This window comes from Sminthopsis crassicaudata, chromosome 2 (genome assembly GCF_048593235.1).
Source record: "Sminthopsis crassicaudata isolate SCR6 chromosome 2, ASM4859323v1, whole genome shotgun sequence".
NCBI lineage: Eukaryota > Metazoa > Chordata > Mammalia > Dasyuromorphia > Dasyuridae > Sminthopsis > Sminthopsis crassicaudata.
Window position 1 is genome coordinate 224,050,638 of NC_133618.1, and position 26,587 is coordinate 224,077,224.

At 36.0% G+C, this 26,587-nt stretch overlaps 3 protein-coding genes across 5 annotated transcripts in view; 1 reads left to right on the forward strand and 2 right to left on the reverse strand.

Moving 5' to 3' along the window:
- WDR43 (WD repeat domain 43) overlaps positions 1 to 9,483 on the reverse strand; it is a 39,493-nt gene extending 30,010 nt beyond the window's left edge. Inside the window, exon 1 of the mRNA XM_074288258.1 lies at positions 9,197 to 9,483. Within this exon, the coding sequence (XP_074144359.1) occupies positions 9,197 to 9,421 (225 nt within the window). The 5' untranslated portion in view covers positions 9,422 to 9,483. The remainder of the gene's footprint in view (positions 1 to 9,196) is intronic.
- Positions 9,484 to 14,739: 5,256 nt separating this feature from the next.
- On the forward strand, positions 14,740 to 25,926 carry TRMT61B (tRNA methyltransferase 61B). Its single transcript, XM_074288259.1, has 7 exons — positions 14,740 to 15,554; positions 18,960 to 19,062; positions 20,316 to 20,506; positions 23,432 to 23,523; positions 23,931 to 24,160; positions 25,065 to 25,142; positions 25,290 to 25,926. The coding sequence occupies exons 1-7, from the start codon at positions 14,766 to 14,768 to the stop codon at positions 25,349 to 25,351; spliced, it is 1,545 nt and encodes a 514-aa protein (XP_074144360.1). The 5' UTR covers positions 14,740 to 14,765; the 3' UTR covers positions 25,352 to 25,926.
- The window catches only part of SPDYA (speedy/RINGO cell cycle regulator family member A), a 30,030-nt gene continuing 28,306 nt past the window's right edge, over positions 24,864 to 26,587 (reverse strand). For all 3 annotated transcript variants that reach the window (XM_074288260.1, XM_074288263.1, XM_074288261.1), the window contains exon 8: positions 24,864 to 25,704. In XM_074288260.1, coding sequence (XP_074144361.1) covers positions 25,616 to 25,704 — 89 coding nt within the window. In that variant the 3' untranslated portion in view covers positions 24,864 to 25,615. The remainder of the gene's footprint in view (positions 25,705 to 26,587) is intronic.

The window sequence follows — 26,587 nt, forward strand, 5'->3', positions numbered from 1 at the left end:
ATTAAAATCTCAGCTAAAATATCTGGGGTCATAAACAACTGAAAGAGACTCAGGAGATCTCTTGCAGCTCTAAAAATTCTTGTTTTTTAAATGCACAAACTTATTTAAAATCACAGAATAGCACTAAATAGATTAGAATCAGATTTTGTGGACACCCTATAGATGAATAGTCATAAAATTATGATACAACAATAGTGCTCTTAAAAAAACACTTCAAAGATGCCATGACAAATGTAGAAGGGCAAAAAAATTTCAATGTTTTAATGGGAAGCTATACTTGAAGAATCATATCTAATAAAGGCAGATATAGTTTTGGAGGGTTTTTTTCTCCTTCAGACATAAACATTACTAATACAAGATAAGGTCGTATTTCTAAGGTGGGCAAGATAATCAGAAATTTTCCAAGCCTTAAAAAAATTTTGTATCTCCATGACTTACAACATCATGGCTCTAATAAGAGAAACAGATTTAGCTAAGTATACTCAGCTAACAAAACGAGGGCCCCAAAATGTGACATTTTCTAAGGACACATAATCAGTTACTAGGTAACAAAAGTCAGAACTTGAACCCAGATTTTCAGGAACATAGATTTAGAGTTAGAAGGAAAGTTAAAGTCAGAGTCAAATCTCTCATTTTGAGAAAATGAGAAAAATAAGACAGAAGTTAAGATCACACAGACAGCAAGTGGTATAGCTAGAATTCAAAACCAGATCCTCTTTTTTTCTTTTTTCCTATTGTACCATGCTGATTCCATGACACCACCAATTCCATGGAAGCACTCCCCCTCAATTATATTTCTTTCTAATGCAGACCTGACTTATTTCCTCTGGGGGAAGGGGAAGACTTCTTTATTACTACCTTGAAGAAAATTGGAAAGGGCAACGATGTGAAGTTAGTCTAAAGAGCTGTAAATAGAAGGGACCTTATAGAAATCATCTATTTATTAATGAGGAAACTGATTAGTGGTTAAATGATGTACCCAAGGTCTCACAGATATTAAGTGGACAAAGAAAAGGGATTCATCTTCCAAGCTCAACATTATCTCCACAGCATCACAATTCTGACCCCTCCTAAAACTACGCAGCCTTCAGAAGAATGAATTAGAAGCATTCACAAGCAAGTATTCTATTACCCTAGAGAAGCCAGAGGCACTTCCCCCAACAAAGCAGAGTTTAAATTACACTTTAAAAATCTCTGAAATTAATCACCCACTACACCTTTATTCTATTTGTTTTCTTGAAGTGAATTCAACAAGCACTAATGAAGTGCCTACTATGTGCCCACTGGAGAAAGATGGGGAGCAGAGGTAAAGAAAATCACAAAAGGCGAACTCTTTTGACATCTGGGCACATGTACATAAAATTTACATTTCACTATTCTGAGGTGGATAAATCATAAAAGTGTCTTTTATACAAAAAGTATTATTACTTGAGTGCTCAGTACAAAGTCAACATTCAATACACTAAGAGCTATGGGGAACCCCAGAAAGAATCCTATAGTTAGTGGCTTCCCTCAAAAAAAGAAATTTAAGAAAACAAGAGTCAATTACATTTTAAAAAATGCAGCCACATAACCAAAGTCCTAAATAACGTTTCTAATAGTTTTATATGAAAATGTTAGGTTTAGCTGCTAGGTGCTTCTATGAAGGCAAGTTTCTGAAACAAAATGATTTAACAAGAGGAAAATGCTGACTATGTGCCAGTTAGGTCATAAACAAAAATAAAGAGTAATTCTCTCTCAAAGCTAGATCCTGAAAATGGTAAAATTAAATAGAAACAAAAAGTGACATTACCTAACTTTACAAAAGACCTCCTTTGTTCAAGTCAAGAAAAATAACTTATCATATTTGCATGATTTGCAAGTGAACCACAAGAATAGAAAAATGAATGAAGCATGGATGACATTCTCCTCTAAGACCACAATCCTTGAACTTTGTTTTCCAAGAAAGAATCATTATGAAGAAGTCAAGGGAAATTTGAATAGATTTGAATGAAACAAGAGCCAAATAGAAAGAACCAGAAGGACAATTTACAAGATGATGACAAGAAAAACAGTGAAAGAATTCTAGATTCTGACCAATGCAGTAATGAATCATGACTTTAATGGACTAGATAGTAAGGCATGCATCCCAAAGGTGGTGAAAGGTGGTGAAGTACAGGAACAGAATGAGGCATATATCAGACATAGTCTTTTTTATTTAATTGTTACAAAGTGGTTTTCCAGTGAGTGAAGTGAGTCATTGTGAAGCAATAGCAGTTTTTTAAAAAAGGAAGGGAGGAAAACATAAAGATCAGACTATTGATTTAAGTTAACATGTACTTTACAATTTAAGCTATAAGAAAAATGTCAATGTCTTCAAAATTAATTTACTTTTTAACTGCAATATAGACCTAAAAAATTATGAAATTCATATGAAAGAACAAAGGTCAAGAATCTCAAGGTACTGATTTTAAAAAGTAGTATCAGCACCAATTTTCAAACTGTACATCACTAAAATAATCTTGTACTGATTTAAGAAAAAGTTTATTCCATAGAACAAATTAGATATGCAATATGTAGAATACATATAGCATCATGGTGTATGTTAAACCCCAAAACTTTAGTTACCAAAGGTGGAGGGGATGGAAGGGGAACCCACAAAACTGCTGCAAAAACTGGGCAGCAGAAAGTTTTAGATCAACACTTCATACCATTTATCAAGATTCAACAAGGAATCAGATATTGAGGACAAAAATTCATCAAAATATTCTAAATGGATATGAAATAAATATAAAATGTCACATCATAAATAAATTACAGAAAGAAAGAAGTTCCCTTATTGAAGAACTTATTGATCTATGGCTAAGGGAAGAGTTCATGACTAAAGAAGTAAGATAATCACCCAAAAACAATTTTGATTAAATGAAATTGAAAAGGTTTTTGCATAGTCAAATACAATAAGCAAAAATTAGAAGGAAAAGAACTGGGGAAAAAAATCTTTGCAAAACACATTTTAATAAAAGCCTTATTTCTAATATACACAAAGAACTGATTTAAACTTATAAAACTAAAAGCCATTCCACAATAAATGGTCAAAGGATGTGAATAGGCACTTTTCAAAAGCTACCAATAATTACATTTAAAATGCTTTAAATATACAACACTATTGCTGAAGTTGTAAAATTCCAATCATTCTGGAAATCAACTTGCAATTATGTGCATAAAAATATTGAAATTTGAGTGACCTGTGATCCAATCAAATGACTTACAAAAAATAGCTTATAAAAAAGATATTAGAGAAAAAAATATCTACTTATACTATCAACATTTATAGCAGTCTTTATTTACTCACCAAGTCCATCCATTATTTATTTAATTAAAAAAAAGTCAGAGTTCAAAATTCCTTTCCTTCCTCACCCAATGAGAAGGCAAGCAATGTCAACTGTACATGTGAAATCATGCTTATTCCTTATTAGCCATGATAATTTTTTAAAAAGGGGAAAAAAAAATTAAGTTAAAAAACCATGCTTTAATCTGCATTCGTGTTTATCAGTCCTCTTTCTGGAGGTACATAGCATTTTTCCTTTGGTATCTTGGATTATAGTCTTAATCAGAGTAGCTAAGCCTTTCAGAGTTGATCTTTGTTTTACTATTGCTGTTAGTATGTACAGAACTGATTCCTCTCACTTCACTTTCCATCAGTTCATCTAAAGTCTTCTCAGGTTTTTCTGAAATCATATTCCCTGTCATTTCTTATATAGCACAACAGAATTCCATTACAATCATTTATGATTTATTTGGTAACTCTTAACATGATAGTCACAAATGAGGAATTAGAGAACTGCTTTTCTTTTGGGGAACAGATAAACAAATTATGGTATATCGATGTAATGAAGGATTAGTACTCCATAAGCAATGATGAAATCAATAGATTCAGAACTAAGAAAAACCTCTATGAATTTATGTTGGGCAAAATAAACAGAGCTAGGAGAACAATTTAGACGATGCAATTTTAGAGATAAAACTCTGAAAGACTTTGAAACACAATGAGAAACCACAAGTCCAAAAGAATGAAGATTAAGCACACAAATCATCTATTAACAGAAGCAATGAATTTTAAGACAAGGTTAATGAGATTGTTTTGCTTGATTATCCAGCTATATAAAGAGCTGTGTTTAATTCCCTCAACTGAAAGAGTGATAATAAAAAGCAATAAATTATTATTTTTTAATCAGAACACCAAATATTTGAAGAAAAGATTTTTTACTGGAAAACTAATACTTGCTTCTCTCCAACTTTTAAACTTAGCAAGGCTCTTTAAGTTATTTTCTGTTTTTCAGTATCCAAAGAAATGATGTCTCCTGTCCACTCAATTTATCTCAACTATAGTTTAAGAATTTTCTCAAGTGATAAAGTCCAATGTTTTCATCCCTGTCCTAGCATTACCAACATCAAAAGTATTTAGCAATGCCCCACAGGGTTCCCTATTACTTTGGTGGAATCTATAATAAAAAGATAACACGTGAGAATATAGTCAATAGTACATATAGATTTTTAATAATTATATGAATAGCTTTAGATGAAAATGGGCTAGAAATTGGAAGAATAGATTCAAAAGTGACATATTAAATGATCAAAGTTTCCTGAAAGTTCAGATTCATTAGACAAAAAGGGAGACTGTTACAGTATGGATGGTGACCTAAGTAAGAGACAAAGGAAAATAATTTTTGGATAAATACAAATAAAAGTATAAAGAGTTTAGAGTTGTTTTAGAGCTGTATGTAGGAATTTAATAGCTGGGGGGTAGCACCTGGTCTGCTGTAGTCATTAGATTAGCAAAGTGCCACAGCTTAAGTGGCCTGTGAATGACTTATAAAAAGAGAAATTTGCAACCTACACTAGAGGCCAGTATAATATTGGAACTAAACAATAAAATTTTTAAGCTAGGAAAAGGTCAAATGATATTAAGTCTAAACTAGGTGACTATAACTATAGTCCAAATTATCAAGGATTAGTTATGTATCAAGGCAAGGTTTGGGCAGAAATCACCAAAGAGACAAAAAAGGCCTATTCTATTTCACATATCAACCACTATTCATAGGCTAGGGAACCAAAATAAAGCCGCTACAGGATTTGAAGCTTTTTCTTCTCAAAGAATACTGACAAGGTGTTTCACATTTGCCACCAAACACCGAAACAGAGAATTGAGTGAGGAGGAAACCAATACCTGCTTCTGGCTGACAATGAGTTTCTCCCTCAGCAAAGTTGGAGTAATAGGGTGAGAGACTGCTCCTGATACTGTCTTCAGAATGCTATACCTTGTTCTTCCTCACCAGAAGCAGAGAAACCATTTCCTCCAAGAGGCCAATAGGTTTTGGGACCCAGGCCGAAAGAAATGATGTCTATACAAAAGACAGAAAACATGCACAAGGAAAAGAAGAGACTGGGAAATTTTAAAAGGGGAAACATTTGGCAACAGAATTTCCTAAAGAATGATAGAATCTACTTTTAGGGGCCTTGGTGCCTAAGTTGTTTTGGATTCCAGTTAGTAATCTACTAAGCTGTATCAATCTTATCCTACTTGAACTGAATAGTGCCTGGCCTCTGCTCCTGTCCAATCTCATTCCCCAATTCATTCCAGCATGACCCTGTGAAAAATACAAAGAGATATATAAGCTTAACGTATTTTTTTTTAATTAAACAATGGAAAAGAGTACAAATTTGGAGTCTGAAGACCTGGATTCAGATCTTAGCTCTCATTTAAAACTTATGTGCCTTTTGTGCAACTAAACTTGATCTAGTTTCCTCATTGGTTAAAAAAAAAAAAAAGAAAAGCTGATTAGACCCTCCAACTCTAAAGTCCATCATCTATGATTTCTCTATGACATAAGAGAGAAAGAAATAATCAGTTTACATAAGAACTTAAGATCCATATTCTCCACCCAAGAAATTCCCACCTTAACTAGGATCAACTAACTATTGCTAGGACATTATCTTTTTGCACATATTTCACATGCTGGTAAACCAAGACTATTTCAACACGCTTAATACAAAGGCATTCCTGTGAATGCTTATCAAATTCTAAACATAATCTTTTACTCTCAGATCAGTGTTCTGAAGTGGAATGGAAGCTACTACAATAGTCCAGGAGAGGGCCTGAATTAGAAGAACATTTATGTGACTAAAAAAGAAGGGAACAGAACAGACTCAAATCAAAACTTTTCTTTCTCTGACCACACAACACTAATTGGCAAAAAGTAAATTAGATAGTGAAGGGTCATGTTAGGTAATTAGGTTAATAGTTTGAGATAAAATGTTTTTTTAATAGAAAATTGATCATTATTTCCCTTGCAAAGTCAAAGCGAAAATTTAAAAACACATAGGAAATTTAAGACTCAAAGAACATCAAAACTGTCTTAATCACAAATAAAGAAGAGTTTAAAAGTGAGAAGAATGAAGCATTATGCTTAGTGGAAAAAATATCATCTCTATTATTATGTTAAGAAAATCATATTCCTCTTAAGGGAAAAAAATTGGAACTTTCCTGAAAAGCTAAATAAATCTTATAATCTACTCCTTATTTATTTATTTTTTGATTTGAGGAGACAATAATCACTCACCTCAATTAATCATAGTATCTTCATTTCTAACTTACAAAGTTTGTGTCTAGGCTTCTTGCACCATACCCAACTCAAGTGACAAAAAGGAACTCAGATCAGAGTCAAGAAGATGGGGCTCACAGGGCACCTAGATGGCAAAAAGGATGGAGCACTGACCCTGCAGTCAAGAGGATCCGAGTTTAAATCCAGCCACAAACACTTGATACTGCCTAGGTGAGGTGTATGACGTTGGGCAAATCACTTAACCCCAATTGCTCTTAGGCAATTTTTTGCCCTTAAAGGGCTCAAATTGTAGATTTACTACTTATTAAATTACACTGGCAAGCCAGAAGTAACTCCACTATCAGTAAAATATCCTGCCTACTTCTAAAATTTAAGATCAGTCAAACTCAAACACAACTGGATCAACAGGCCACCACTACTGACTTAGAAAATTACAAATTAATATTATCTGCATTATGTTGTATTTTTACTTTTTAAAAACATTTCCCAATTACCTTTTCATTTGATTCAGTTTTAAACCCTATGACTTTTGATACCTCTGATGTCCAGAATATTGCTTGGTTTACGAAACAGCTGCTATGAATTGGGCAGGGTTATTTAGCCAGTCAAAATACAGACTCTCAAATCCAGAGTCCTTCCCACTTTTACCACTTTCATTGAAAAGACAACTCCAATGCCAAAAGGCATTCCAATATTAACTTTGCCATTAGTTAGGTGACCCTGGATGAATAACTTAGCACCATCTGTAAAATATAGATAACCTGTGCTTCCTGCCTACTTTGTGAGGATCAAGGGAACTAATTTTGGTTACATGCTTTGTAAAGTCTTAATTTGCACATTTTTTTGAAGGAACCATCATCTCCCCATTGCTACCACAAAGTCTCATCCAGATCAACTCCTTTTCTCACTTTGTAAATGCACTAAATAGCTAACTGTGGCATATTCTACCTTTTAAAATGTGTATGAAACCTATCCCATTTCTCTAGTCCAACAACCACTCTGCTTCAAAACTTCATCACTCCTTGCCTGTGCTACTTTTTAAACAGCCTCTTAACTACTCTCTATTTCTAGAGTCTCAGCTCTCTATCTTCCACAAAACTGCCAAAAAAATCTTACTGAATCTGATCCTACTAACCAAATCAAAATTATCAGTGGCTCCTCAATGCCTAAGAGAGAAACTGCAAACTCCTCAGCCTGTAATTTAAAGCCTTTAAAACCAATCTATTAGTCCAGCTTTATGCCATACAGTCCTCTTTATGAACTCTACATTTCAGCCAAACTGGACTCCTGAATTTAACAATCTTGACATTCCACCTCTGTCTCACAACCTAAGGATAAACTATCCCAAGTACCTGGAATGCAATTCCCCCATCATTTCTCCCTCTCAGAATTTTTCATTTCTTTCCAAGTTCAGCTCAAGAATTGTCCTTATGTAATGCTTTCTTTAATCTTCCAGTTGTTTAGTGTATTGTGCCTTAATCCTTTTTGCACTTTCTTCCCACTCCCAGGAAAGTGTCATTTCACCGAGGTCAGGGAGCTTATCTTTAAAGAAAACTTCAGAAGCCACCACACTCCCTCCTTTCCCAGAAGAAAGAACTGTGGGCTGGAAGAGGCAAATCAAGTGGTTTGTCAAAGAACCCCTAAGTATAACAGTTAGATTTAAGCCCAGGTCTTCTAACTCTAGAGCCAAGTGTTTTTTTGTAGCACACAGCAGGATCTTTAAAAATACCTTTATTAACTGTAACAGTTATAACAAAAGTCACAACTTCTCAAAAATACTTTGATATTATTTTGATAGTTCGGTCTCATTGCCCCAATCGTGAACCACGTGGGTTTACAGTTGCAGCAGACGCGGCCAGATGACTCAAACACCACCAAATGGTCTTTCCTACCTGAGATGGGCCTTTCCCATAAGAGGCCTTTCAGCAGTGGCAGATTTGGGGTACTTTCCTCATTCTTCCGGATGAGGCCTGAAGGTCCCCTTTCCCCATTTCCGGATTTACACTAATTTTACTCCTTATTTAACAGCAGAAATGAAAACTACAAACGGATTAGGAGGAAGGCAAGAACCCGAATGCTTGGGGGAAGGGCATGCAGCGTGTTTCCAACGTGGTGGGTGCAGGAGGCCAGAGCCCGAGTGATGGGTTGACAGGAAGCGAGGTGGGGTGAAGGGGGTGCGAGTGGTCGTACGGGGCGCGGGGTGGTTAACCAGAATTGTCCAGGGGTGATTAAGTTCATCTGCTGTGCTAAGTCAGGGCAGAGCATGCCGGGGAGAGGGGACTCGAGATCCCGCGGTTAGAGCCAGACGCGTGGCTGGAGAAAACTACGGGCCGCGGTGAGTAAAGGGCGGCCCGCGAGAACCGAAAGGGGATAGGTGGGCAGCCCGTTCTCTCTGGGTCCTCCTGGGGCGGGCGGCCGCTGTCCCCCGGCAGGCCCCGCGGTCCCGTACCTTCCTGCGGCTGCCGGCCCCCGCCAGGACCGCGCGCCCCTGCGCTCGGCCAGCGAGGGTTGGCCTCGCGCCCCCTCAGTCCACCTACGCCCCGCGCGCCCCCTCCCCCGCCCTCTCCGCCCTTATCCCGCGCCTTCAGCTTTACCTTAGCCAGCGACCGCGGCGGGGCCCAGGCCAGGCAGGTGCAGGTGGCGCTGAGGTGAGCGGAAGGAACGAAGTCCTGGTGCAGGCGGCTGCTGGCTGTCTCCCACACTCGCAAGTGCCCATCCGGACCGGCTAACGAAAAGTAGTGCTGGCCCCGCGGAGAGAAAGCACAGGGACTCCCGGAGGGGGCCAGGGGATCGCGGCGGCCTCCGCCACTCGCCGCCATTGCTCTTCTGGCTCCGCAGCAGCCACGTGTTCGGCCGCGCGCCTGCGCAGCCGGCCTGGGCGGAGTGTGTGGAAAGGAAGCTGGCCCAGACAGGACCCGGGTGAGGAGGCGGGGCTTGAGCGTCGTTTAGGGCGCCTGCGCGCAGCTCGCCAAGCTCTCTTCGGTTTTATTGACTTTAAATCTGGGAGGTGCTTGGGAAAACTAAGGTTCCACCTTTTTTTTTTTTTTTTTTTTTTTTTTTTTGCTGATGAGGAAATGGAGGTCCAGAGAGGGAGTCGCTCTTGCCCAAAGCCACATAATTTTATGGTAAAGGCATTTGAACTCAAAACCTCTTTTTCTAGGCGGGGCTTCTTCTGTATTTCCTTGTGTCCAATCTCAGGCTCCTATGGAGCAAAGCTAATAAGTGGGACGTAATGGTAAGAGTTTTGCTTTCTGTAGCTTTTTAAAAATTGCTATTTTCTGTTTACGTTCTTATTTCCCAGTATATCCTTCCGCCGAGAGAACAAAGAATTGAGGGGCTGGGGGGATGAGGAAGGAGAGTGAGAGGAGAAGCTCTTCCGAGAAACTCTGCTCATCTCCCTGGCTTCCCCTGAGTCCCATCTAAAAACCCCATCTTTTCCTGGAAGTCTTCCCCAGCCCCTCGGTTCAAGTGCATTCCCTCTATTAGTCATTTCCTATTAATAGCTTGCTTTATATATGTTTGTTTACATGTTTCCTCCTTTAGATTGTAAGCTTTTTGAAGGCAGAGACTATCTTTTTTGTCTTTTTTTTTTTTTTTTAAGTCCCAGAATTTAGCACAGTGCCTAGCGCCTAACAGACACTTAATGTTTATTGACTGATAGATGGATTGATTGGTATAAACTGTGTTTCACACACTTGGTGTTCCATGTCTGCAAAGAAGGGACTACATCTCATTTCTTCTTTGGGGATCAACTCAAGTTTACACAACTGCAGCATTTTAAAGTTTGGCACAGTCAATAAATGGGAATGATTTTTTAGTACCTGTTAGGTGCCCAGCAAAGTGCTAGGCACCCAAGATAGAAATACAAGAGAGAGAATCACTCTTCTCCAAGAACTTCAAGGAATTCTATCAGCCCACGTGCATTGGCAATTTTCAATCATGCCTCCATTCAAATGTAATCCTTGTGAAGCAACACATAAAAACAAAAAGTTTGGTTTGCAATCAGTGTCTCCAGGTTTAAGTACTGCTCTGCTACACGAAGTGTGACTTTGTCCAAATGTAAGATTGAATTAAACTATATAATAAAGTTCCTGTTGGTGAGAAGTCATCTCTTGCAAGAATGCAAATAAGAAAATTAAGAAGGGAATGTTTTAGTGAAAGATTAAAGAAAAAAGAAATTGAATCACGTGCCTTTAAAAGCAAATGGACATTTTTCAGTGAACTTTCCTCATCCAAAGGTCCAAGTTCTGCCAAGTGTAAATCCCTCTGCAGTCCCGAAGAATCAGGAAATATTCTCCATAATGATTCATCTTTGTGGTTTCTCCATGAGAGCATCATCAAATGTTTTTCTCTAATATGGTCAAAGCCCTCTGGGTTGTTGGGAGCATTCTTAGGAGCTGTAATTTCTCTATAATTTTTTGCTTAACTATTGAACAGACAACTGGTGGAGTCAATTTTCCCCTAAGACCAGGAAGGGTAAAGTATTCATTCTCCAAGTCCCCCACATGGAACATATTCCCTTTTTGGGGGGGAGGTGGGGAAGAGAGAAAGGATGAAGAGAGGAGGGAGAAATGGAAGCAAGGAATAATTGTTTAACATCCTAAAAAGTTTCTCTTTCTATCTAATACACCACCCAGTCTCTATTGAACTCCTTTACATCTTCCCTGAAAATAGCTCAGATTTCCCTGAAAGCCTACCTTTGACTCTTCTAGCCTATTCAACTACTTTCCCTAACTCTTTGCTGCTCTACTACCAAAATTGTTGAAATAATTGTCTATAACTAATGTTTATTTTATTTTCACTACTATTTCCTTTCAAAGTTTTTCTTCCAGAATTCTAATGAAACTGCTCTTTCAAAATGACTTCCTAATTGCCAAATCAAATGACTTTTATTTAGTTCCTCATATTCCTTGACATCCCTATAACTTATTTCACAACTTGGCCCATTCTACCTTCCCAATGTTCTTATACCTTATTCTCCTCCCTTCACTCTATGGCCCAATTTTATCAATCCACTTTCTGAGCCTACATCCCTCAAGCCTTAGGCTCTCTCTTACTGATTTGGGGTAGAAAAACCATCCACTGTCATGTTCTTTGGATTTCCTGATCACTGCTTTATTTGAGACTGCCTCAATTTTTGCTGGATTAATTGTGCAGGAGAGCTTCCTCTCTCAAGCCACCATCTTTTCTGGCTTCATCCATTTTTTTTTCCTATTATACCAGTCTACCTTTCATCTATTACAACCCAAACCTTGCTGATTTTGTACATTTTAATCTCGATATTATTTGGGGAATCTCCATATTTGATCATGTATCTAGAGTTTACTAATTAGGACACTGCACATTTACTTGATTCACTCATAGGGTGTCTACAGAATAAAGTCTTCAATGCCTAAAGGAAACATTATCAGAATTCCAGATAATACAAATTAGTGAAAAACAAGGCCATTCACTCCAGAAATGCACAAGGAAGCAAGGCTTGAAAAATAAGTAAGCAAAAGAAGAAATTAACAATAAAGATACATTATGGATCCAAAAATGTCTAATATACAGACTACAAGGAACAGACTAATTCCACAACACATAAGCAAAGCCTCACATAATTATTTGGCAACAATGTCAATTAAAATTCCTGGAAGAAATAAAGCAAAAGTTTAAAAAGAAGCAATAAATAGCATAAGAGTTCTTGATCAATGGTTCTCAATCTTTTTGGTTTCAGGGTTCTGTTACACTGTTAAAAATAATTTAGCATTCCAAAAAACTTTTGTTTAGGGATTTTATATCTTTTGACATTTAGCATATTAGAAATTTAACCTAACAAATTTTTATTTTAAAATATCAATAATAAGCCTATTATAACTTTTTAATAAGAAATAACTATAAATTACAAAATAAAAGTTTAAGAGTAGCATTATTGACTTTGCTATTTTCAGCAAAACAATGATCCAAGACTACTATGAAGAACTTATGTTGAAAAATGTTATCCAGAGATTGTTTTTGAATACAGAATGAAGTATGCTTTTTTCCCCCCTTGGGTGTTTTGGTTTGGTTGTTTTTTGAGGGAGGGAGATCTTTGTTTTCTTTTGAACATGATTTTTATGGAAATGTTTTGTACAACTTCACATGGGCCTTCTCAAGGGGGGGAGAGGAAGAGTGAGTATCTGGAACCCAACATTTTAAAAAACAAATGTAAAAAAATTGTTTTATATGTATCTGGTGAAAATAAAAATATTTTAATAATCCCTACTAAAAAAAATTGTTTTAATGGGTTAAAAAAAGTGGCAAATTTTTTTTAATGTCTGGCTTAATAGAAGTAAACTGAATTCTCCTATCTGCTTCTGAATTTATTTAATCTGTTTTGATAAAGTGAAGAAGATGAAGACAATATGTCCTTATACAGATAGTAGTTGGAAAAGTGAGGAACATCTTAATAATATTTAGAAAGAAATGAGAGTTGTAAAGGAAAGATATAGAAAAAACATAAGTAGTTCAGTATAGGAGGCCACTTTCCTCTCTCCTAACCTAGGTAAATATTCTTTGTGGGACTGTTGAACAAATATTTTGCTTTCATCTCAGATTTTACTATCTGAACAACGAACAGAATTATCATGGAGGTATGAGAAGTACAGGTCTCTTATCTTTTGTGGATTTAGTCCTTCCCTTACAGGAGCTGTTTGATGGTAGCATTTTCCTCCTCAGAGAAACATGCTAATGGAGAAATCTTCACCTAGTAGGGAGCTGATGCCTGACTTGTACCAAGTACCTCTCCATCTACACTCTACCAACTCCAACACTTAGCTGCCCAGGACTTAACTTTAGGGTTATTTAAATGAGATAATGTGTACCAATCACTTTGCAAACCCTAAATTTCTTTTCTACAAACTTTTTTTTTTTTTTTTTTTTAATGAGCTTAGCTCTTAAGAAATTAGAGGTAACATATGAATGAATGGAAAAAAAAGTATGTGCTAAACTACTTAATAGGTGCCAGGCATTCTAAATGAAGGGAATATAAATACAAGCAGAAAGAAAGTCAGTTTCTATCTTCAAGAAGTTTACATTCTAATGGAGGTAAGACAATTCAGAAAGGGAGCATGAAAGGATCGCAGGAACGCAGTACAGAATCCAGAATGTAGACGGGAGAATGAGACTTAGTCCGGGAGCCCTCTTTAAATGGAAGGTCTAGAAGGAGCTGCAGAGGCCTCCTGGGTGGAGAGTACATTTAATGTTTGAGTACCAGAACTAGAGCAAGCTTTAGTGATGAAGAGATTTCCAAGTAGTCGAGAAAGTCTGGCTAGAGTGCGTCCTGAAGAGGAATAAAAGATAGGAGAGAGAAGGCAGTTCTCGTCCTAAGCTCGAGTTAGAGAGGTGGCTAGCCAGTGGTATATCTGGTTTGAAAAGTTGAAGATGATGAGTAGAGCCATTGAGGATTAGAATGACACACTTCCCAAGAATGATTGATTGCTGTACTGATTTAATTACGCTTTCAAAAGGCATTAGGATCAGGAAAAGCAAGTCAACTAAATCCAACAAACATTTAATAAGCACCTACTACATACAAAGCACTGTGTCAATCAGACGTTGTCCCCGCCTTTAAGGGGCACGGATTCATCAGATTCCCCGCAATCCCTTTAATTTGGGCTGCACTGAATGGGCCCTTCTGCAGATCATCCAGTCCAAGTGACGCCAGCCATGGATGGGGTCCCAACCCCTGGCGTAATTTGCTCTGCCTAGGCCATTCAATTCAACAAGCACTTATTAAGTTTCTGTTGTGGAAGGGCAGACGTTTTTCCTTTCGAGAAGGCCAGGACCCCATCGTCCCAGGGTCATTGTGGCTGCCCTTATCCCTGCCTCCCCACCCCCCCCTCCCGGCGCGGTGTCTTTTTGAGATCTGGGACGGTGTTTCAGTTTCCAGCGCTTGGTACAGTGGCCGGCACAGAGTAGCTTCCAGTTCCACGAACTTTATTGGTTAATTAGACTAACTGAGGTACTGCTTGACTGGCTCACACTCCGGCACTGACCCGGAAGACTTCCCTCGCCAGCTCTACGTCATGTGTATGGGACCACGGCAGTTTCTGTGGATCCTGTCTGGTCCCCGGATCCGGAAAGCTCTAATAGCCGCACATACGTCACTAGCCTGAGACCAGCCTGGCTCTTAGGGAAACCATGTTTCTGCCCGCTGCGAAGTGCTGCTCGTCTGTGTTCTTCTTGCTGCGGAGGAGTGGGCGCGCACTCGGCCCCTTCCAGCACGGAACGTGGCTGGGCTGCCTGCCAGTCCGCCTGAGGCGGAGTCCTCGCCGCGTTTTCGAAGGGGCTGGACCGCGGTCTTGCGCCTCGTTTCCCAGAGACACTGGGGGTTTGGGTGGGGGGAGCGGCACTTGTTGCAAAGATGAGAGCCTTGTGGAGAAGCCCATTGATTCTTCTGTTCCACACCCCGGTGACGACGCCAGCTGGCCGCAGCCTTCTTTGGGTGCCCGGGGTGCCCGGTCTCTTTCTTCCGTGGAGAAACCCGCGAGAATGTTGGCAGAAGACATGCTGGCCCTAGAGATCCAGTACGAGGCCACTGACCAGCGGCGGCACAGCGATGAAAGCGAGGCTCCCCCGCCACCCCCCGCACAGAGCCCAGGGCATTGTCGTGAAACGCAGCCCTCGCACACCAAGGAGCCGCCTGCGCATTCGGTCAAGTCCTGCACTAAAGAACTCCCCTTTCAACCCGGGGATCTTCTTTACGCAGAGTTCCAAAAAGGCGAAAATACATTTAAAAGAATGTTTAGGTTGGAGGCTGCGGGACAACTAAGTAGTAACTGGGGATCAATTCCGTACAAAGAAATGATCGGGAAGTTCCCGGGCCAATTATTTAGAAGTTCGATCGGTCACCGCTTTATGCTGAGAAGACCAGCATTGGAAGAGTTTGTTTTATTGATGAAAAGAGGGCCTACTATATCCTATCCAAAGGTAATAATGCCCGTTAGTTAGATAGCCACCGGTTCCTGAACGGCCTAATATATCCAAAGTGCATCATTGCAGCCCTGACTAAAATACTTACGGATCACCAGTTTCCCTCATTCTGGCAGGATGGGTTTACCAGAGGCTGTCACAGTTGTGTGTGTGTGTGTGTGAACCCTAAGAAATGTTTAGAGTCAAGGCTCTCAAACATGAAGACCCATCAGATAGAAAAGATATCCAGAGGGAAAGGAGGGAATGGTCATTTCTGATCAATGCTTTAAAGAGGTAAAGAAATATGTGGACTATAAAAGTCCTTTGGATCTGACTAATAGGAAGCCACTGGTAATTTTAAGAGCAGTTTTACCAGGGTAGTGGATATTGGGACCAGATTGAAAAAGTTTGAGGAGCAGTGTGAGTAATAAGACAGTAAAATCTTTAGGCATAAGTACGTTTCAGGACATTTGGCATTAAAAGGGAGATTCAGTTTACAAAAATACATTTAAAGTAGTTTCATGATATATTTATGAAAAGCCAACATTAATTTATTAATGATCTTAATGTTGGAAAAAACATGAAATTGGTTATGGTTAATTGTTCTTGGGATTCTTGATTTCACCAGTGCCAGATCATGTCACTAAAATAGTTAAGTCCTACAGAGTTGCTCAAAGAACATATAGATTAATTATTTTTTTTTTAATTTTCCCCTGTTGGAAAACTAGCAGCCTGCTAGTGTTTGCTAGATGTTATGGGAGCCACTTGCTAGTGTCTGCTGGGGATCTGACCAGCAGAATAGATCCCTTCATGTGAGAAGATGATAACACAAGGAGACTAAGAGGCAGTTGCATTCAATTTTCCTTACAAATCACATAGGAAGAGAAAAATCAGAAAAAAAGGGAAAAATCCAGAAGGGGAGAAAAAAACAGAAAAGAAAAAAAAATGAACATAATATGTATTGATTTACATTCAGTCTCCATAGTACTCTCTCTCTGAATGCAGATGGCATTTTTCCATCCAAAGTTTATTGGATTCCTGATTCTGCTTGTTTCACTCATCAGTTCATGTAAATCTTTCCAGGCCTTTCTAAAATCAATTTGTTCATCATTTTTTATAGAAAATAATCTATTACTTTCATATACCATAACTTATTCAACTATTTCACAATTGATAGGCATCTATTCATTTTCCAATTTTTTACCACCACCAAAAGATAACATTTTTGACATGTGAGTCCTTTTCCCTTTTTTATGATTTTTATGATTGCACATGTGGGTGGATATAGATTCTGTATTGGCACTGCTCTATCAAAGGTATGCACAGTTCTATAGCCCTTTGACCTAATTCCAAATTGCTTTCCAGAATGATTGGATCATTTCACAGCTCTACCAACAATGCATTAGAGTCCCAGTTTTTCCACATCTCCTCCAAAATTTATCATCTTTTCCTGTCATCTCAGCCAATCTGTGTGAGGTTTTTTACTTTGCATTTCTTAGTGATTTAAAGCATATTTTTATGTGACTGTAGATGGCTTATAGATGAAAATTGTTCATATCTTGTAAAAATTAAATTATTGCCCAGGATCACATAGCTAATACCTGTCAAGGGGGATTGGAATTTAGATTTTCTTTAGTCTAGTTCTCTAACCACTATCTAGTGTTTTCTCTATTGTTTCCACTATGTATGTGTCCTGTATGTGGATCTTGTTTGCATATAATTGTTTGCAGGTTGTCTTCTCCATTAAACTTCCTCCTTGAAAACAGGGAATGTCTTTTGCCTTTCTGTGTATCCACAGTACTTAGCATAATGCCTGGCCCATAGGTGATTAATAAGTTTACCAATAAACAGTTCTTTCTAAGAATAAGTATGTAAGTAGCAGACAATAGAGGAGTTCCATGGAGGGATTGAAGCTATGATCTAGAACAGGGGTTCTCAAACCAGGCCTCATCTGGCCCCCTGAGGACGGTTATGCGGCCCTCCGCATATGGGCTAAGGGGCGGAGACAGAGTGTGAGTTTTTATGTTTACTATAGTCCGGCCCTCCAACAGTCTTGAGGGACAGTGAACTGGCCCCCTATTTAAAAAGTTTGAGGACCATTGATCTATAATGTGTTTTTTATTAAACCATTTGGTTCCTATTTTCATTCAAATTCATTTTTAAGTGCCCATTTTTCATTCCTTTATGTGATTTTATTTAGTTCCGTGTTATAAGTCTCTCTCCTTGGACAGCTTATAATTGAATAGGAGAAATAATAGATGATTGTAATAAAAGTCTAGTAAAAACCATTAAAGAGACAAAAGTGTAGAATGATTATGATGGAAGGCTTCCTGGAGATCACTTATTTGAACTGGACTTTGAAAAAGTAGAATTTTGACAGCTTGAGTTAAGGTATTCCACTCATAGTAAATAAAATGACTAAGTCCAACATTACTTGGAATATAGTCGATGAAGATATAGAGCTCATTTTCTTTTCTTCCCTCATCAGTAATACCATCATCTGAAAAGATGATCATAAAAAGTAAATGCTAGACTAAGAAGTTTGAATTTTAATCAGTAAATGGAGAAGAGTAACTTGATCTGGCTGCTTTAAGAGGATCACAAAAGACTAATAGTAGCACTGGAGGATAGAGTAGAGGGGAAGTCTGAAAGTGGAGAAACCAATTAGGAGCAGTCCTGGCTCAAGAGATAAGGACTTGATTCAGAATGATGGTAGAAATGGAAAGAGGAGATAAGAATTGAGATGATATGGAGACAATTGACAGGTCTTGAATGATTGGAAGAAAGAGAAAAGAATCAAAGATAACTGAACTTTTGAATCTAGATTGAGAATTGGTGGGGGTAGTAACAAGTAGGAAAGGATGAGGAGCTAGTTTGGAGTAACATGGAGTTAAGGTTTTGGACATGTTCATTGACAGTTGGATAATCATGTTGAAACATCTGTCATATAACTGGAAAGAAAAGATTGCAATTTAAGAAAGACATTGAGGCTAGGATATAAAATTGGAAATTCTTAGGTTGATAGTTAAAACTTTTGGTAGTCTAGGTAGCTTAGGACAAAACTTTGGGAAAAAAAAAAATCCTTAAAGATTGTAGGGAGGAAGAGTCTTTCAAAAAGTCAGGTGGGAGGAGTTAGAGGTTGTAGGAGGACCAAGATTTGTATAGTGTTTTGTAAGGCAAGGGAGAGAATGAAAATGTCATCTGCTGCAGAGGTTGAGGGTTAATACTGAGAAGAAAAGGCCATTAGATTTGATTATTAAAAAGTTTTTGATTTCTTTTAATCAAACAATTTAAATTATATTGTCTATTATGTAAGCTCCTTAGGAACATATTTCCTTTGTTTTCTCCCTATTCTTTATGCCAAGAATAGTGTTCAAGTACTTGTTGATTGTATAAATAACTCTAAATTATATTTTTTCATAGGATATGAATATGATGCTGCAGATGATGAATGTCAAACAAGGTGATATTATTTTGGATGTTGGGTCAGGTTCTGGAGGAATGAGTTTGTTTTTATCACAAGCAGGTAAGAAATTATGATTAAATTTGGACAACAGAGGAAATAATTTCATTTTGTATATTATGACAAAGAATTTATAACAATAGTAAACATGTAGCCTATTTGCTCACACTAGAGAAAATCTACTTGGGGCAATCCTGATTACTGACTGCATGTCAATCAACAAATATTTATTGTTTACTATGTGGCAGGCCTCTGTTTAGTTCTGAGGGTACAAAGAATGGCAAAAACAGCTGAGAATGGATTTGAGTGAGGAGAGACTTGGGTAGGACTTGTGCTATCTTGGCAGCTATATAAATGGAGGGAAAAGAACCATAGAGGAGATGTTGTGAAGATAGAAAAGAATATATTCAATAGATTAAATATGTGAGTGGGAGTAAAGAGTTGAGACTGATGAGATTTTAAGCCTGGGTGGCTGGATAGTGGTACCTCTGACAATAATAAGAATGTTGGAAAGAGCAGAGGATTTTGGGGAAAAAGATGAATTCTATTATGTATCTCCAAGAATACTATTTCAGGAAAAATCTTATCAGTTCCTCATTTTACACCGTCTTCCACTTCTTGCAAACAATAGCATTCATACTCTTCTCCCACTTCTTCCAGTTTTGGAATCCTATTCCAAGATCTAATCAATTGTTATATTACTGAACACAAGAAAATGGGGGATGGGGGAAACTTTTGGTATTGAAAGTTATAGGGATGATGAGTAAAGTTATGGGAATAAATTGACACACTCTGTCCCGAATAAGATCATGAAGAGTTAGGCATGACTAAACAAAATGTATTTAGAAGCTATGAGATTAAATTTTATCTTCACTAGATGCTGCTTTCCTTTGACATTCTGTTCTATACACGAAGTCACTACTACTGGGCCCTTCAAATTTATCATTTATCTTTTGTTTAATTCAGTCTTTTATTAAGTTAAATAAATGAATAAGCATTTATTAAACATTTATTATGTGGTAAACTGGAGATAAAAATACTTTCAAGGAACTTACATAACCTTTCCAATAACTGACCCTGCTCTCAAGGAATTCACAATCTAATGGGGCGGCACTATGCTCACAACTATGTACAAACAAGCTATACAGGATAAACTGGAAATAATCAAAAGAGGAAGGTACTAACATTAAGAGACAATGGGCTTGCTGTTGAAGGTGGGAGGCTATTTTCTCTTTGCTAATTTAAAAAATTTAATACCATCTCAAGATTATAAAATATTGCTACTATTGTTCAATGTTATTCCTTGAAAATTTTAGTTGGATTACAGGGACGAGTTAAAAGTTTTGAAATTAGAAAAGACCATCACAACCAGGCTAAGAAGAACTACAAGTGTTGGCGTGATGCTTGGAAGATTAGTCATGTGGAAGAATGGCCAGATAATGTGGATTTCATTCATAAGGATATCTTAAAAGCTGCTGAGGACATAGAATCCATAACATTTGATGGGGTAAATCTTCTAAAAATGTGTTCTAGAACATTAAGTTCTCAGATTGGATCATTAGGTGGGGTGTTTTTACTTCATAATCCCTCTTTAAATGAGAAGATCCTGTTGTATCAATTTTGTTTTCTCATTTGTGGTACTAGAGGCAAGCAGACATGATATCCAAAAGGCATATTTATATCATTCACATCATTTCTGTCAGACCTTAAGACCTCTAACTTGGATTTCTAAATTTTGCTTTTCCATGAAGACAATAGCATATTTCATTGTTGGCTTTTTATCCACAATATCTAGCCTAGCAGCTTGTGGAATAAATGCTTAATAAATGCTTTTTGAACTGAATTTTTCCCATACTTAACACGTTATTTTTCTATTGACGCATTTTAATTAGGCAAGAACTCTTTAATGCAGAACAATTTAATATTTTCTATTTAATTGAATATTCTAGTTAATTAAATTTTCAGATATTTCAAATTATCAAAAACAGAATATCCTTTTAATATTGACAACATACTTGGATATAAATTAATAGGCCTTCAATAAAAGTTTTAAGTGGACTGCAGACTCTGTGTGAGTCAACATTATGATGTGACAACTAGATGAGTTAATGAGATGTTAGGCTGCATTAATTGAAGTATAGCTTCTAGGAATAAGAAAGTAATGGTTCTACTGAACTCTGCTCTTGTCAGACCAAATTTGAAATACTGTTATTCTGGATACCACAATTTAAGAAAGGCATTGGAATAGAGTAGCAGTTCTGGAGCCAGGATGATCTGAGTTCAGATCTGGCTTTAGATTTAGTAAGTGACCTATGGCAAGTCACTTAATCTCAATTGTCTCTCTTCCTCTTCACCCCCCCCAAAGAAAGACAGATATCGATAAGCTGAAGAATCCAGAGACTACAAAAATGATTAAGGACTTTGAAACTATTAGATTGTTTGAAGGACCTGAGTATAGTCTGAAAATCTCATAGGGACATGATAGCTGTTTTAAGTATCTGATGGACTACCATATTAATCTTCTTGTTATAACAAGTTCTGATTAAACTTGTAACAGAGAGCAGCTGGAGCAATAAGTAGAAGTTGCAAAGAAAGTAACAAATTTAGACTTAATGATAGAAAAAGCTTTCTTATATATAGAGCTACCCAGATATGCTAGCTTCTCTGGGATAGTGACTTTCCTTATGGGAGGTCTTCAAGCAAAGACTAGATGAGCACTTGTAGGGTACATTATATTCAGGCAGAATATGCATTGTACTTATTGGTCTCTGAACTCTGAGTTTTAAAAAACTAATTATACAAAAGATATTTTTCTTTGGAGCCATCATAATGAACATCTTTGCTTATTCTGCTGGTGAAGTAAGGATGTGCTAATTCATGGAGATTTTCAATTAGTAAAATACTAAATAAATCAGTGTTCATATCTATGAACAATTCTATGTTTGCAAACAAACTTGGGCCAATAATCTACATTTATACAGTACTTTGTTTTGTAAAGTACTTTTCTTATAACAACCCTATGATATAATACAATTTTCTCAATTTTACAGATAAACAGATTCAGGAATATAGTGACTGGCCCAGAGTCAAGAAGTTTAATATTGTGGCAGGTCTTGAATCCAATTCATTCTGATTCCAAATCTGGTGCCTCCCTTGGATAGGCAAGTTTACAATTTAATTCCATTTTTAAAAGTTGTGGGGGGAAATAATTAATTTAACACTTATTTTCTATTACTCAAATTCAACTCATATCAGAAATATAGATTGGTTTGGATAGACCTAAGAAGTCAATCTGATTCAACCTCTCATCTTATAGATGAGAAAACTGAACCTTCAAAAACATAAAATGATTTTCTCAAAAGTCATACATCCTAAGTTGAAGTTTTGAAGGCCTTCTGACTCCCAAGTTAAGCATTCTTTTCACTGAACTATGTTTCTGCTTTCAACTAAAGCCTATGGAATCAGTTAATGTTCATCAGTGATTAACTAAAAGACTACATTGGGTACTTTCAATTCAATATTTTGTTTATTTGATGATTTATCAAAAATGTGTAGGAGAGTGTGTTTTTCTGAAAACAAATCATCTTAGTATAAAATATGCAGTAAATCACTTCAAATTGTTAAGTCATCAACAATTTCTTTTGTTTTTGACACTGACTTTATTTGTGGTGAATTTTATATTCAATATAATAAGAATCTGTTTAGTACCATCTATGTGACTAGAACAAAATTGGGCATTGTGAAGAACACATAAGAAATCAAGTGCAAATTTTCTTCCTTAGAGATACTTTCTTCAAACTTACAGGTGCCATTTCTTTCCTCTCATTTAAAGTAAAGAATTAACTATAGATATGAAATGTTGCATACATGGTAGTTTTGTTTACTTAACTGTTTTTGTTACCAGGAAAATAACAATGGTGGTGGTCATTAGTGGTAGTGGAATATGTCAGGAAATAAATAAGGACTTCATTGTGATTTTAAAAATAAGCATATTAGTAAAACCTTTAAATAATAAATTCACAGGGCATATTATGCCCCACCCCAAGCTTGTGATTTTTGTAATGTATGATAAATTAAAACAGACTGAATATCATATTAATTTTTATTGATAAAAGTTTTGATGAAATGTATAAGTAAAGAAACCCAAAGAAAAATGCAAAATTACCATATCTAAAACATGTCATTCTGTTTTTATAGTCAAAATTTAGAAGAGTTGACAATTATAGATCACCAGACAAGTACATCAATATCAATCATACAACAGTTGTCAATACTACATTCTAATGAAAAACATTCTTAAGTATATGAAATAGCTTTCCAAAAGTAAACTACTTCTTCTCTATTTCCCCAACATACATCTCCCCCTTCCCCCTCCCCCCAATTTTGTGCCTTTACTTAATAAAACTCAATGCATATTTTCTCTCCTTTAAAGGTGGCTTTGGACATGCTAAATCCTCAAATTGCCTTACCTATCGTATATCCAAATCTTAAGCAAGGTGGCATATGTGCAGTATATCTAGCAAAGTGAGTATGTGATATAATATTAAATACATTTTAATTTCCTGAAACATCAGATTGAAATAATGTTTAGTTGTAATTTGTGGAAACAAAAATCATATAGTAAAATTATCATAAAATACTGTATCTATGGATTGTTATAATTGCTGGTACATTTTATATACATTTTCATATGTAAAAAGTCTCTTCCATTAACATGGAAAGCTATAATATAGATGTGCTAACAGCAAGATATAAAAGAGGTTCTTGTTTACTCTCACAAAGTTCTTGCAGAATACAGTAACTTTTTTTCAAATTGAAACATTGACTCAGTCCTATATTTTAGTTATATTTAGTGGTATAAAAATGTATTTTAAAATTATGTAGTGATTTCACTAAAATTTAATTTATATATTTTGCTTTTCTCTGTTAAGTATCACACAGGTAATTGAACTTTTAGAAGGAATACGTGTCTGCAAACTTGCGCTCTTGTGTGAACAGATAAGAGAAGTTCTTCTTAGAGACTGGTTAATATGCCCAGCAAAAAGGAAAGATGGCACTTTAGTCCAAAGAGTAGAGCCTAAAACCAGTATAGATTTAAAGTTATATTCTCAAAGGGAAACTGAAACTGAAGAAAGTGAGAATGTACAAGAGAATGATTATGGTAAGCATGACTTTTTTGATATGAAATTTTTTTTCAATAGCAAATGGACTCTGGAGTTTTGAGTATTCAGTGAATATCATTTGAGACATTTAATACTTAACTCCTTTTAGATACTGAAAAATGGTACTTATTCATGTACAATTAAATTAGAATCTCATGAATATATGAAACTCTTATTTTCCTGCCTTTCAGTGCCTTTATTGCTATTTGGAAGTATTAAGTTTCTTAGTGTATATAGTAATTTAAAATGATGTCCATAAGGTTTGTAGAAGACACTGTATACATTAATGTTTGTAAAGAAAAGCTCTCAGTATCAGTAGTTTTGATGAAAAGTATTCATATTTAAATAGTAGGGCCTTCTATGCAAAAATTTTTTTTTTTTTTTTTTTAATGTATCTCATAAAGAAACTATCTGGAGACACAGAGGATTTAACAAACATGAATAAACAAACAGAGAATATAAGTTGTAAAAAGAGGATATTTTATAATTTTTAAAGTAATGGCTTTAAAATATAAAGAACTGTTACTCTGAGAATTCTGAAAAAATTAAATTCAGAAAAACCTGGTATGTATGTATTGCTTAATTCTTCATCTCATAAATTAGTTTTTAAACCTTAATCACTGATTGTACAAACACCTTACAAACATAAACAAGGTGATACTGTGACAAGTTTATTTTTTTAAGACAAGAGAGACCCAGAAATGAAAATTATTTAATTTATTTAATTAATTTACTTGGGGAAAATATTGTATTAGCCAGAAGAAAAAAAGCATAACAAAAGAGAAATAATGTTAAGATATATTAATAGGTCTTAAATCAGGTTTTGAAGATTTGTGCAGTTTGTAATATAATAATGATAATATATGCATATATTTTTGTTTGTTTTTGTTTGTTTGAATCCAGGTGAATCACTTTCTGGTTTTCCATATAGCTCAATTCCTTACATTGCTAGACCCTTTCATTGTCAAGCTAATCATACAGGTAAGTTAATATTCAACAAATAATTTTTGTTAGATAAAATGTCAAATGTTTTTAACCACATTTAAAATTTAACATTTTAAACTCAATTATCCATGTTAAGTGAATTCTCTGTCATTGTAATGATGCTTCTTTTTTCTCTTAAATTAGCTTTTCTTGTCAAATTGAGGAAGTTCAGCCCAGAACATTTACCGAGTACTCCAGATGTCTGACTACAACTAATTTCAAGATTGCAAAGTACCAAAATAAACTTAATATTGTAAATGATTGCTTTTATAGATTTGTTGTTTTATCTTTGTTATTACTTTGATTTACAAATATTTATTACATATGAATTTTAAAATATGAAAGCTAAGTCAACAGGCAACTGTGCAACCGTTACAAACAAACCATGCATTACCTCATTTTGACACTTATCTTGAAATTACATTCACATTTTATATTTAATGATTCCAAGTTGGTTTAGTTGAGTTATTTCACTCTTCATTTCCTGTAAACCATTCCATAGATTTGTCTTGCTTCATGCAACTAGTTTTTCTTCCCTTTTTTGATACGTTATCAGTAGCTATTAAAAATTTAAAAGAAAAATGTATTAAGACATGGAAAGTTAGGTTTTTTTAAAAGTATACATTCAGATGGTTCTATGTATATTTGGAAAAAACCAAAACTTTTGGATTTCAGTGACTAATATATTCAGGCCAGTATAAAGATGTAAAAGTTATTAATCTCTTCAAGGTAAAATCATTTTGGTTAAGTTAAAAATCTTTTCAATAAATAACAGCAGAAATGTTTGTTTCCTTTTGTCTCTTAAAGGTATAATGTCAATTATGTTAAAGCCTTGTTAAATGAATCTTATTAATTACAGGTTGTTACACTTCTTTTGGATTTTGGAGATTTTCAAAGGAGTTACATAAAATAAATGTTTGGGCTAATAACTATTTAACAAACAATAACAAAATTGGGGTTGTCTTTGTAGAAAAGGAGATATATCTTTATATAAGTACACTTTATAGTGCTTAAGAAGTGCTGTTATCCCTCTTTATCTACAATATATTGGTGGACATGTTATTTTTTTCACAGATGAATATTGCACAGGATAAGGATTGTGGTCATCTTAGTCTACAAAGAGGGAGGGTGATGAAATCGAGGACCTCTAACTGAATAATACACAAGATAATTGCACATCTTTTAAAATAGTATTGCATTTAGAGTTCATGTTATTTGTAGTCCTCAGTTATCTATTTTTTGCATAAAGTACTTTCTTCATAGAGAAGAAGACTATGATCTGTGTTAATTAAATCCTCAGCCCATATCTTGGTATAGTTTGGGAGAGAACAAATCTAATCTCAAAAGCTTACTAGCTCAGTGACCCCCAGGGCAAGTAAGTCTTCAAATTCTACTTTTTATCCAATCTTTATTGAGTTCTTCATTCACTATTTTAAATGTTT

Bases quoted from the DNA above. Each gene is read 5' to 3' on its own strand.
- TRMT61B (XM_074288259.1), top strand. From the start codon at position 14,766: ATGTTTCTGCCCGCTGCGAAGTGCTGCTCGTCTGTGTTCTTCTTGCTG. The intron at 20,507-23,431 runs GTAAATCTTCTA...TCTCCTTTAAAG, and splicing joins AATCCATAACATTTGATGGG to GTGGCTTTGGACATGCTAAA. The intron at 25,143-25,289 runs GTAAGTTAATAT...CTCTTAAATTAG, and splicing joins TTGTCAAGCTAATCATACAG to CTTTTCTTGTCAAATTGAGG.